The sequence below is a fragment of the Pagrus major genome, chromosome 18 (assembly GCF_040436345.1).
Source record: "Pagrus major chromosome 18, Pma_NU_1.0".
Lineage (NCBI taxonomy): Eukaryota > Metazoa > Chordata > Actinopteri > Spariformes > Sparidae > Pagrus > Pagrus major.
The window spans coordinates 31,730,998-31,745,287 of NC_133232.1; the positions used below are offsets into that span (position 1 = coordinate 31,730,998).

The 14,290-nt window shown below is 39.9% G+C and overlaps 1 protein-coding gene across 1 annotated transcript in view; it reads right to left on the reverse strand.

The window, feature by feature from the left end:
* diaph2 (diaphanous-related formin 2) overlaps positions 1-14,290 on the reverse strand; it is a 411,384-nt gene that overhangs the window by 370,200 nt on the left and 26,894 nt on the right. The window contains exon 6 of the mRNA XM_073486670.1: positions 11,970-11,990. Coding sequence (XP_073342771.1) covers positions 11,970-11,990 — 21 coding nt within the window. The remainder of the gene's footprint in view (positions 1-11,969; positions 11,991-14,290) is intronic.

Below are 14,290 nucleotides of genomic sequence, written 5' to 3' on the forward strand. Positions count from 1 at the left end.
TTGATGTCCTTTGAGGGGTTTTTTATGCTCTCACCATTTCACTCTTACCAGGGCCGGGCAATATATCGATCTTATATTGTTAGTGCGTTATGAGTCTATATGTCGTCTCAGATTTTCAAATGTTGTGATATGGCATAACTGTTGTCTTTTCCTGGTTTTAAAGACTGCATTAAAATAAAGTGGGATAACTTTCTGACCTTACCAAGCTGTACCACTTGCCTTTACCAAATTATTTATTGAATCAGTATTACTGATGATGGTGATCAATCTCATTGTGAAAATATTTTGTAAAAGGACCAATAGTCGTCCCTACAACGTAGAAATTTTGAGAATGTCGTGTATCATGATGTAGCCTAAAATAATGCCATATTATTTAAAGGCCATATCGCCCAGTCCTAACTCTTACTCCTTTTGATTAAAAGCCGATATGAATATTAGATATAAATACAGTGTGATATCTTCCACTTTTTGTAAAGCAAAATCTTACATAAACCACAAAATTTCCAAACGCACAAAGTCTTTATCATCACATGAGAGTTATTTTATACCCACAGCAATCAATGTGCTGTACATTGTATATTTTATTTACTTCCCCAGCTGTTCATATTATCTTTAACTGTATATTGTCATCATGATCATTTAAAACATACAGCCAAAATACAAATGAGGACGGGATCCTCGGTTTAATTTCAAATATTAAAATATTTCTGGTTTACATGACTGATTGTGTAAATCCAACACCATATTGTGTTGAAAAGCATTTTTCAAGGTGTATAATGAAATCTAAGCATACTTCTTACTTTGAAAAACCTAATGGTTGTAACGTAATGGTTGTAATGTAACCGTCCTCCGACTTTCCCGACTTCCCACCCACGCTCATTATAATTAATACATTCTTAAAAAGACCATGAAGACAACAAGTATGTAAATCATTAGTTGTATCCCTGCAATTTGACCTCAGTGGCCAAGGAAACATAGTTTGCTTTGCATTTTGCATACCTTATTTTGAATTCTTTCACATTCAAAGACTGTGTTGGCTTTTAGAGCATTCAACCTATAGCACAAAATATAATTCAACTAAATATGTGCAAAGCTACAATGGCACTCAGTAGAGCACATACCTCACCCAACAGCCCCTTTTAATTATACTAATCAAGACAAATCCAATGTCAAATAAAACATTCATTTAACTCTGCTAGATCTTTAATCAATCCATGCAGTATTCCCTAAGAAGCCCTATCTCTCAATGTTAAACAAAGTGAGAAACCCTAATCCTTTATCTGTGACCACACCAAAAGTTCATGGGGTCTATTCTGGGTCGAGACCCATCCTCCATCCAAGTTTCGTGGAAATCCATTTAGTAGTTTTAGTGTAATCCAACAAACATTGGCATAACCGACATGGCTTCAATGTTCTGATTCCTCAAATTCTGGTTCAGTAACACTGTATAGGGGAGGTGCTGTATGGTAACACCAGAAAACTACATTAGTATGGGTGGTTAGGGAAATAGGAAGAAATACCATCAGGTTTGAGTGCAGTCGACGCTGCAACAGCACTATTCCTCAGAGAGCATGACAACAGCGGTGAGAAAGCTCCCAACTAACAGTAATTGGTTTTAAAATAATAGAATTCATTACAGTTATGGCGCTTGTTCAGAAATGCAAACAGGGGAAGAAAAAACATTCACTAGAGACTTGGGCTGAACTGCTTCACTAAAAACCATGGGGAGATGAAAGGCATAATTCAAATGACAATTTTAGAACCCTTAGTTCATTTATATCAGAAGCTCAGAAGATGTTGCCGGCATAATAACATCAAGATTTTTTTTCTGTTCTTTTGTTCTACTTACAGGGCTTGGAAGGAACTTTTTTCCCTCTCAATTTCATTCTTTTGTGGTAGCAAATTCCTCCTCCTCACACAGAGACATGCGAGGTGACACACAAACAATCTAGCAAACAACACCCGTCGGCAGCAGGGAGACAGCCAACTGAAAGCTAACATGGGAAATCTTGACAGGAAAGAAGAAAAACACCTCACACATGACACTGAATTTGCTGCTTGTCTTATTAAATGACTGTGTAATTATACACATCAGGGGTCTGCATTGTAAGGTCCTGTGTTTTTATCACATCCACTGGCAGACTATGTACGATTCAAGGCTAGCATCTCAGGTGTGAAGAAGACATCCACCCAATCAGCATTAAAGAGATCATCTCTCAAGACCACTCAGGACATAAAGAGACAGGTCAGCCATCTCAACATGATTGGATGTCACCTCACATGCTGGGTCTATGGCAAACATCAAGGACATCACCATTTGGAACACTATACATCTGCCATCAAATCAGCCTCAGGCCAATACCCAGTAATTGGCCCCATTCAAGAAGTGCTCGATGCATTTTGACCACAAATTGATAGAGACAAAAGCCCTTAGGACATATGTGAAAATATCAGCAGGGATGAACTTTTTTTGCTTCATTTTACTCGTATTTATTTGGTACAGTACCAGAAGAAAAACACGACCACCATATGGCTGTGCATTAAAAATTGATGTGGTATGTTAGTGAGGGCACCTGAGCCGAATGACAAGGTGGAGGAAGACGAAATAGTGAGTACAGCATGTGTGGGGGAGCAAAGATATGCCTCTTAGCCACTCTCTGCCACCGACATTTACACTGGAAGACATCCTGGCCTGAAAATGAAAGCCATGCCCAACAGAGGCCATGTTTCAGCTGAGCACATGTGGCCGAGAACCTCTGTCACGTCAAGAGCTCACCGTGTCAATAAGCAAATATGGCTCGCGTGGAGAGGTGGGTTCAGAGGAGCGATTTGATGTTCAGATCTCTGAGGGGATATGGTGTGAGTCCGCTGGCATAATACATAAGAGGGACATACAGAGAGAACCATGGGGAATGACAGTGATATCAATGGTGTGGTTCTGTAAGCATAACTGATATGTTGTTGGTATGGAACTGCAGCTGTTCATTAGTGTGGTGCTGGTCTAATAAATAATTCAGGTATGATTGCATAAAAGAGCGGTCAATACAGCAGGTCCCGTCGATAGCAGGGCAGGTAAGACGTGCTTCCTTACAGGACCTGATTGTGCAAGTGAAGCGTTAAAAGGGGGAGAGAAAAAAAAGGGAGTGGACTCAGTGGAGGCTGGCTGTCTTCACTCTGTCAGAGAATCAGAATCTGTACACAGGAAAGATAATAATGATGAATCTGTTCTTTATCCTTCTTGTTCCCCTCTCTGTCTACAGTAGGAGGGTGAAAGTATTGATCAGAGAAGACAGACCAATTTGAATGCTGTTGAGCCATTCCACAGTTATTCCCCCCTTTAAAGATCAGACGTCTAACAAATGGCATTAGTGGTACACATAGCGGTGTGTTACGTGGGCTGAGAGAAACCCATTAGGTCAATTCCATAGCAACAATGTGGCTTTTCAGCCCCTATGCATTGCACCAACTGGCCTATTCAATGGGCACCCACTGCCACCAAGTGCTGGCCTTCAGTACTACAACACTGGCTGGAGAGCTGCAGCTGTTGCCGCCTCTGCCTGACTAGAGGCAGACCATGACCACGCATGAACAGCTACTGTGTTTATGGCATTGAGAATGATAAACGCACAGCGAAAACAAACAAAGCCAAGCAAAACTAAGATCCAATGCCATCAGCGCTGTTGTGAAACATCCCAGAGGACCAACTCAATACTACCCTTTTCCTTTAATAAACAGCTACAAGTTTTGGCAGGGCACAATAGAGAGCAAACGGAGAACAGAAAGGAGAGACCATGTAATTTGCGAAAACCTTCAACCAGTTTGGCAGTTTATTACCATCCTAGCCAGCATGCATGAAGAAGAGGTGGTGCCAACTCAGTCAGAATAAAACCCTCATTCTCTGGCACTGCTAACCAACGCTTTACCAACCAGGATTCAAGTAATTCATAGCAGCCTGAGCCTTTATATCTAGCACATGCTAGTTTATTCATATCCAGGCATTCATTCATTCATTCATTCATTCACATGGGGAAAGGGCCAACCAATCAGCCACGTGCCACTGGTAAACAGCTAAAAAGCGATACAGCTTGAAGGCTGACATTTTAAAACTGTGGCCCATCTCTCCTGAGCACCCTTAGAAAAGAAACTGCAAGCCAGACAATAACACAGCAAGTGATCTGGCCTTGATCATGTCACCAATCATTACAGCAGAGAGCTGTCTGGGGAATCGGGGGGGAACCTGGCTGTTGATGAGGCGATTATGTGGCTTTACTCTTGTGCGTCCAAGTATGACAGCGCTATGAAAGCGCAGTGGCTGATAGGCAGAGACTCTACCTTGTTAGCACTCTGTTGTGCTGAGTGGACTAGTTGGCTGAGCAGTAAGGGCGCTCCCACAGGGCCTGGTGGGCTTACTGCAAGAGTAGGGGGGATTATAAACAGGCCATCAATGTGACTCTCTCCTAACCCGACAGCTACAACAACTTTGGTTTCCACTCATGTTAACCACAGGTCCTTGTCAACAGCTGCCTCTCTTCACCCTCCGTGTCCTCAAATGTCCTTGCATTGTATCGGTTGTGAAACAGAGATACCATAAATCAGCAGGGTCGATGCATATGTACCCACATTGGAATCCAAGTGCACATACTGTCAGTGTGAAGTCTGCATTTTTGGAACGACTGTTCAATGCACAAGAGAAGAGAGTCTGGCAGGCAAGGTTATGAACAGAAATGCATGACTACAAACATTCTGCATGATCACAACTAGAAAAACGAGACAACTTCATCAACCAAAGCAGAAAAAAAATCTAAATATACACACATGTAGAGAAGGATATTAAAAAGCTAAAGGAGCAAATAAAGAAATCGGGAGTGACTGGAGGAGCAGGCGACCATAAAACATGGGGGATACACGGAATTTCACAGCTGTGTGAACAGTTAAAGCAGATGCGATAGGATGTGATGGTGGATGCATACAGAGAGGCGGGTTGTAAAAATATGCTATAAAGTTTATGGAGCCTAATGCAGCCCTGCAGGAGCCTCCCGCCGAGCTGAGCATGCCGACAGTGCCGTTGAGTGTGTGACAGAGCTGTGGGGGAGAGATGTACAACTGAGAGCATAGCCAGTATTCACAAGCTCCATCACTAATGTGCATACAGTACATAAAATTCACGGATATGCAATCAACAGAACTAAGAATTCTATTTTTTCCTCCCTCCCCTTTGCTAAAATACTGTATCATACTCTATCTCTCCTGTGCAATATCTAAATACGAGCTGTAATATGCAATCCAATATCCCTCTATTAGAGCAGCATGGACAAAAACAGTGCTACTCAGCACACGAAAGACATACAAGCGTGTCCACACACCAACACAAATACAGAGAAACTATAAAGCACTGCCATAGCCACTGTTCAATCCAATATCAGCATACTGTGACCACTTCAGCCTTTCATGTTCTCTTCAAAATAACGAGATCCAGCTCTCCCCTTCTGATTGAAGGGAAATGATTGTTTCTGCCTTTGAAAAGACATACGTTGCATAGACAGGAGATGTTTGAAGGGAGAAGGAAGGAAGGATAAAAGGCAGCAGAGAAGGAAAGAGTGAAAAGATATAAACAGAAAAAAGAGAAAAAGAAGACAAATGCTGATGGAGAAGTAACCTCTTTTTCTCATCCCCAGTGGGAGCTGGTGTTGACTTAATCCTTCCCACACAGCCCACCCCCTGTCACAGCTAAACCTTTGCTTCTTCCACAGCCCGCAAAGGTCAATCCAACCATGAACGCCTGAAGACAAGCCATTCAGCACAAACTAGCTACATTAATTGATAAATCGTGTGTAGACCGTAAAGTTCAACATTATATGACAAATGCGACCAAAGCTATTACACTATTAACAAACTAATTAACTAAGTGTACTAGAATATCTGTCCTTCATCAAAGTAGACTTTGTCACGCGTTAAATTTCATGTGTGTGTATTAGAGATCTTAAGCTGTGTGCAAGACACAAAAACAGAGGCTCCAGCACAACACAGCTTAATTCAATTGTGAAGTACCATTATTCGAATTGCTTTCCCAAATCCAATATGAGGTCACAGAATATTTAGAAAGGTGTAATAATCCTACATAAAACTGTCAACAAATCAAAATTTAAAAGGCTCAGGGTGAAAAGCAAACATTGTAAATTTGTGTGTGTTGTCATCCTGGGTAAGCTCTTGGCAACTGTGGTATAACTGATGCTCTTCATAATATGAAGTGTTGCTCTGATAACATACAACCTATTAATGTAACTTCAAAATAACTAAATACAGGTGTCAAACAGGACAACCCAAGGGTAAAAGTCCCATCCACCACACCAGTAACTCTGGCTTTGGTTGTGCGTTTCAATGCACACAACTGGCTATCATTAGCATACTGTCCACACACTGCACAGGCCAACAGTAGAGGTAGCTTATTATTAGTATTATTATTATTATTATTATTATTATTAGCAATTGATAGTATGAGAAAAATAATGTTTTTTTTTACAGATTACATCACATTAAAGAATTAGGGATGTTAACGATTAATCATTAATCGAATGTTTAAAAATCGAATCATTAAAAACAGTATTAACAGTCAGAGATAGGCACAAATGTATCAAAAAGTATCTTTCAATCACAGATTACAGATACTTGCTTTTCAAATATATCATAATTACAGGTATGAGAAAATGTATTTAAATAAAATAAAAGTAGTTTGCAATTTAAAAGCTACAAAAAGACATGATATGCAAACTGATATCATTACATTTTAGCCATTTAGTAGCCTGAGTATAGGCTACTAAGTATGTCATTATTTTGTGTTATTTAGTTTTTCATACAAGTAACTTTGTTTTTACTTGATCTGTTCTTTTAACTCCTAATGTAGCCTCCTATGCTTTTGCAACAAAAAAAGATCAAGTCAGTGGTTGAAGAAAAATTCAAATGGAAGAACATCCAACATATTTCACACATTATTAATGATTAATCGATAATCGATTGTTAAGGCAGCGACTAAAGGCGTTGAATAAAGTTATCAAATCATTATTACAAACACTGCTGGGTGAGTTTTAAAGTCCAATACCAGTCTTACCAGTGTTTGTAACAACAGTAAGTGCAGTGTATGTTTGTCACCCCTTGTTTGACAGTGTTTAGGTCTGTTTTTGTTTGTTACTGCTGCTCCTTGTGCACACATTGGCATGAGACATGTCTACAGAATTATGCCATATGCTGTCATCATTTTTGAGACTTCTCCTAATGATGCAGGGTAGCAATAATGTGCCTTCTTTAACTAGTACACCTGCAATTTTGTTGACAGTCATGTGACCATTGAGGAGAATCGTGATTTAAAAGTTTAAAATTTTACAGTCCTGCCTGTAAGAAAACAAGTTCACTTTTACACTTTACTTTCTTTGCAGAGATTGAGAGTGCAGACTCTGGAAAAGAACTAAATTGACTGGGTCAAGGAGCGCAAGCCTTTCAAAAGCTGAAAGCCTTCCAAAAAACTTTTGACATATATCGCCTCATGCATTGGTGTTTCAGCTCTACCAAAAGCCTGTGTTTGCAAAACTATATAACACAGAGGCAAATAAAATGTCATGGTAGTCTGCTGAGTTTTAGATCACCCATTGCACTGCAGCAATGTTCTGATGTACAGGTGCCCATGTCTTTGGTATTAGGTACGTATTCTACCAGCAAGAGCATGTAGGTACTGCCCTTCACATGGTGCTCTCAAACATTTCAATAAAGGGAAGAAACTGAAAAGTAGATTTTCCCCATGATTATCACTAAAGAAACTAACGCATTTGAGTAAATGAACAGCATAGATTTGATATCTATTAAAAAAGACAGCCGACTGTAAAAGATTTGCAGATAAGCAATACAGCAGTAGTAAATCCTTCCTCATCTCACTTCTGGACAACTTTGTATGTCCATCAGATGAACTGTAAAAGATGTTTTCAGTCAATCAAAGAAACATCTTATTCAAACAGTCCCCTCCAGAGCATGTTTCCTTGATCTTAATTTAAGATAGAATCTATGGTGAACACTGGCTCAGGGCATGGGAGGCACACGCTATTGATTAATTTTTCATTGCCGTTCTTTTAAAGCACCAAGGACATGTGCCACATCAAATCTGCTCAACCCTCAGCACCCGGTTTAATAGCTTGCTTGAAACAAAACAGTCTTTTGAGGCATGTGGTTTTAAAAGGTAAAGAGGGGCATGAAGGAGGGAGGGCGCCTTGATTTCCTTTCAGGCTCACCATATTTCTTTTTCTTTTTTTCAAAAAGGTCCTTCGTAAGCACTCCTGGCACAGTGAACGAGCACTTGATTGGAGTTAAAGAGGAGCCAGATGTCTGCATGTCCTCATATTCATGCAACTCTCTCTTTCTGTCTCCCTCATTTCCCATCTGGATGCTTTGCAATCCTCTGGCCTTATCTATAACTACTAGTTTACTGGTTATCCTACATTTAGTAGACCCTCAGTGGTCACGAATAGAAGAGAACAAGAGCACAGGTGATTCACCTCGACTAAATTCGAAATCAACCAATCAAACAAGAGAAACACATCAAGGTCATTTAGTTCATTGGGAAAATAGATGTGAGGAATCTTCTTGCTTCTCTTTTGGGGTTTTTGACTGCTGGTCAGATAAAATAAGCAAAATAAGAAGGTTGCTTATTGACTTTGAATGCTTGGATGGGAATTTCATTCATTTTTGGCTCAGAATCTAATCAATAAATTGAAAAAAAAGATGAGCAAGAAATAATTGGCAGCTGTCAAACTACTAAGGATAGTAGAGAAAAGAAATACCTGTACCATATTTCACATTTATGTATGTAGTTATTTTGTTTGATTCATCTATTTCATTATCGATTTCGTTCTATTAACTAATTTTATTATTTTAACACTAAATTTCTTTTCTTATTTTTTCATATGTAATTGTGCCAACGCATGTAAAAATGTAATGCCAATAGAGCCTCTTGAATTGAACTGAATTGAATTGAATTGAACTGAATTGAATTCAAGTGAAAGAACTCATAGGCAATTACCAAGTTGAGTGTTCAACTTGATAATTAGGGAAAACGTTTCAAGGTTCAATGCTTGTCAAAAGCAAAACACACAAAAACACCTTTTAATTTGAAATGTTGTCAAATTTAAAGCCACAGAAGCACTTCTTCTCAGATTAAATCAATGAAAAATGAATGGCCTTGTAGTTATTCTAAACGATATTCAATTACACACAAATGCTAGATTTTAGATGTTATTTCATTAATAATGATTTTTTTTCATTCCACATTTCAAATCTGAACTCTGCATTTTCACACAACAGTTTTAAATTGAGGGTCATCGTCACCCACACAACTATCCACTCAAGAAAAAGGTTGATGCTTAAAAAATGCCCTTAGCCACTTTAAAAAGAAAAGACTTTATAATTCTGCAGAAAACTATTTCTATTGACAAGCTAGAGTACAGACAATGCAGCCTTATCTGATCTTTTCTCTCAGGTCTGAGGTGTTTTCGGCTCTTTGGTCAAATCCACACACTGACAACTATAGACAGAGATGTATACATGTTTACACAACCGCACTAACCATCACCGCCTGACATCTCAGGGCTAACCAGCATGTTACCATGGAAATAAACAGTCATCTGTCCAGTCATACAGATATTGATTACCTCCCTGTGGTCTGGAGATTGCTGCTTTTCAACACATCGGGCACACTCCCTGTTTCTCGCTCATGTGCGCTCTCACTCCCATAGTCTCAGCAGCATTCCATCCGAGCTGCAGCGCCTGTCAATGGTAGCGCAGAGAGACGGAAGTCTACCTTCACAGAAACACTGCAGGAGTCATTGATGGACTGTTACAACGTGGCCCTTGACTTGTGACGTAAATCAGGCCAATCTTTACAGAGACTGACGCTATAAAGCCGTCGCAGTGGTCAATAGGTGCCTGCAGAATAAAGCAAAAGAAGAGCTGTCTGGTCCGTCTGGACAGTTCGAGGCTACCTGCAGGGCTTGCTGTTGTTACCCAGGCATGTGTGCTGCTCCTATTTCCCTCAATCTTGCTTAAGGAGGTGGAGAGAAAATATGAGACTTAGCAGTGTTGCACACTTACACGCTGGTCAGACTGGATTAGAGCCAATTCACACAGTGCTCTATTCCCACCTCTTTCTCTACTGGGAGAGGGGAAAGTGCCAGAGAGATTTCATGCCTGAGACAGAGGAGTTACAGTTGCATGTTCCCTATAGACAATCCTAACCAACACTCTCCTTCAAGCACATCTGAGAGCGCTCTATCCCACCGACGCACGCTGACAGCGTGAAAATGGGAATCTGCCAGCGAAGCAGGGAGCTAACTGTAGTCCACGATCAGCTAACCCGGCTAAATGCTCTCCTTGTTTTCTTCCTCTTTAAGAATGACAGCTCATAGCTTTCAGTATGTTAGCCCTTTCCATACGCTACAGCAACAGGACTGACACAGGGGTTACAAAGGTCAGGTCAAATGCTTCAGTATGCTCTTGAGTTTGAACAAACTTCTTGAGAGTCTGAGGCGTCACGGTTGTAGAACTTTTAAAAGTAGGCCTCCACATCTCGGATGAGCAGCCATAATACAAGCTGGGGTAAATCTGTCATATTCCATTTACTGAACACAATGTGTTCAATGTGTGGATTGAGAGCTACTCCATCCACCTCCATACAGGCCAAGCCAAAAAACCCACTCTTCCCACTGAAATAACCAAGCACAAAAGAGCAGTTTGACAAAGAAGGAGAAAACGCAATCGATACAAAATGTCTCTGTAAAATGCCTCAAAGAGCGAGGTTTGTCTGAGAGCACGGGCAGCGCAGAGGCCAGGTCACACTGTCCTGCGTTACTTTGCTTGTGTTCCTGTTAAGCTTTACAGTCCTCTTAATCCTTACGAAGCTCTCAAAAGGCAATGAAATACCATTTAAAGTGACAATTTGACACTTTCTAAACCACTAACAAAGAATTTCTTTTTTTTCTCTAGAAGCACCTAAATAAAACAGAGCCCATTCTTTAAATCAGAAAAGGCAACAGGGTGCCACTTTATGGGATCTTAAGAGAGAAAATAAGCAATCGGCATATTACCATGTTGAGAAAGTAAAAACTATAACCGACACATTAATGGCATGAATTAAAGTTGCTAAGACTATCTGGGCCTTGTAAACTGGGAGGAGGTAAATGACATCAACAACAAAAACAAGAACATGCATTTGTAAGAAAACAGTATTGTGCCTTAATTTCTTTCAAACACAGAGTTGTTGACAGCAAATTCAAATAAATAGCCATGAATCCCTCCTCTAGATAATAATGTGTGTGTGCTCAAAGCTTTTATTAAGTGATATACTGCATATTCTCAGTATGTGTTGCCTCTCATAAACATACTCACAGTTAAAGCCATTTAGATGCAACATGTTCTGATAAACAGATTAGATTGCAGATGAGTGTTTGTGCAAAAGCTATCACTCTTTCTTGGTATTACAATATCTAAATGCTAATAGGTGTTAGGCTGCAATCTGTTTCAAAAGAGAAACAGCAAAAAACCAACAAAAGGCCTCCCAGTTCATTTCCAGGCTGCATAATTTCAAAATCCCTCATTTGAAAGTGGGACCATTTACATGCAGGAATTGTGTTGGCAATTTATAGCCTTTCCAAATTACAGCCCATTAGCAATATCAAGCCCGAAAAATAAAAATCCAAGCCATAAAAATGACCTCACATGCACAGTTTGGAACGTGCTACATGACATTCTTCCAAAAAAGGATAGATATATGTGTGTGTGTGTGTGTGTGTGTGTGTGTGTGTGTGTGTGTGTGTGTGTGTGTGTGTGTGTGTGTGTGTGTGCGTGTGTGTGTGTGTGTGTGTTTAGGGGGTGAATGAAGACAGATACACAGAAGGAACAAGTTTCAGAAGCCAAATAAATAATGGGCTACTTACCGCAACTTTGCTCCCAGTTATCTGCATGCAGCGATCAGCGGAGAAGGTTAATGTGCAAAGAGACACAAACAGCACAATCATTAGTAGGCCAGAGAATAGTCTCAATTACAGGTTGGTGCATTAGCGTAACTTGTGTGACATCACAAACATCCTTCACACAATTATGGCACACACTGTACAACAACAATTTTTTTAAAAGCCAACAAGAGAACCTTATCATTATAGGCACATAGTGAAGATAATGTCTGTTTGGCAGCTTATCATTTTCCAATTTTTCAAATTGTTGAGAGGACAGATACATGAAAATGTGTATAAATGAAAACAAAAAGAAAACAAAAGAAGCCTCATGTACAACCTCCATTCCAAAAGAGACGGGACGCTGTGTAAAACATAAAATATAACAGAAGGCGATAATTTGCTTATCCTTTTTGACATATACTGAAGTGTTGGAATGTAACAATTTTGAGTTATTTAAACTTTAATTTAGTTGAGCGTATCAATTTCCTGCTACTTTTTACTTCCACTCCACTACATTTTAGGGGCAAATATTGTACTACTGCCGCTTAACTTCATTTACAAGTTACTTTGCAGATTACATGCTGCATCAGAGCCAAAGCAGCACATTTTTTCTGCAATTGGGTGAATAAAACACTGATTCTGATAACCAGAAAAATGCTTAATCCGATAATAAGCTAAAAAAATTTATTACCAGAAAATTACTTTTGATACTTAAGCTCATCTAAAATCAGATACTTTAAGACTTTTGTGTTTGACTTAACTCAAGTACTGGTCGTATGGGTGACTTACACCTTTACCAAAGTAATATTTCATCAGGATATCTTTGGAGTACTTTTTACAACACTAAAAACAGTGCAAAGACAATATATTTAATATCTTACCTCAGTAAATTAATTGATTTTGTAAATACATGCTTATTCTAAATTTGATGGCAGCAACACGTTTAAAATAAGTTGGGTAAGGGCAACAAAAGACTGAGAAAATTGTGGAATGATCATTGAAACATTCCACAGATTACAGATCAACAGATTCATTTGTAACAAGCGACAGTATCATGACTGGGTGTGAAACACATGACTGATGTTGCTACATGGGCTAAGGAACACTTCGGAAGGCACAGTCTATTTTGCAAATGATCACATTGTCTCTTTATTTACATTTATCCAGCGCCCCAACATTTTTGGAACCTGGGTTGTACATGGCAAAGGTATTATCAATACAAGGCAGCAACAACTGTGGAAGGGATGAATCAACATGTTTAGACGTGGCATATTGTGCTCGTAACAGACTGACTAGTAAAGACTCAGACCTGAAAAGGAGCAGTGGCGAGTGCGGACAAAGAGGCAGCAGAGGGTCTCCTTAAGCTGATATCAATCAGCTGCCATTTACGTTGGGCTTCAGTTGTCAACTTTGTGTGGCGGAGCTACCTTGAGCCCATGCAGTCGGCACAACTCTTGGAGTTTAACCTTGTTATCTGTCAATAGTGGCAGGTAGCACTAGTATTTTTTATGACTGCAACTATGGGGCTTGTTTCACAGTAGGAGGGTGTCTGTCAGCCGGGAAATGTATTCTATACTGTCGCTAAGCTCTTCTTTTTCTGCGACATGCTTTGGAGGAAATGCATTTTGATTGCAGGAAGTTACAGGACACACTGAGCCTCTTGTCTTTTACCTCCTTCTCTTCTCTCCCTCCCATTCTCTCCCCCTCCTTTCATCTCCTCTAATCTCCCTTTCCATTTCTTTTATTGTCACTCTCAGACTCTCCAAGTCTGTGGCCATTTGATGCTTGATTTCCCCTTTCCATTCCTCTACCAAGAGTTTATGACAGCCATAAAGTCCGTTTTACACGTGCCACCACCTGATCAGGCGCATGCGACTTTCTAATCACACTGTGTATCCACATTGCTCTCCAGTGAATGCAGCGTGTCACTGTCTAGCTCTGGGGGATATTTTATCTGAATACCGCAGGCTCAACACCTTGAAATGAGCCACACTGACTTCACTCACAACTTAGATATTTTCCACAGATGTTGGTGCCTACTACATATTTTTGAATTTTGTTCTAGAGCAGCTTGACCAAAGTCACAGACACTATCTTGAGTGTGTAGTCAGGGAGGAGCTCGAGGGGGTCGAGCACAAACAAGTTTGTTTTTCCAATGTGACACCTTGTTCTTACCAACACAAGAGCAAAACTCCTTTAATTTCCAACCTCAACTGAAAATTTGAATAGTGCTGAGGTAGATGACCAAGTGAGATCTGATATTGAGCATGGCTCATACTACAGTATGAATAAATAGGAACAAG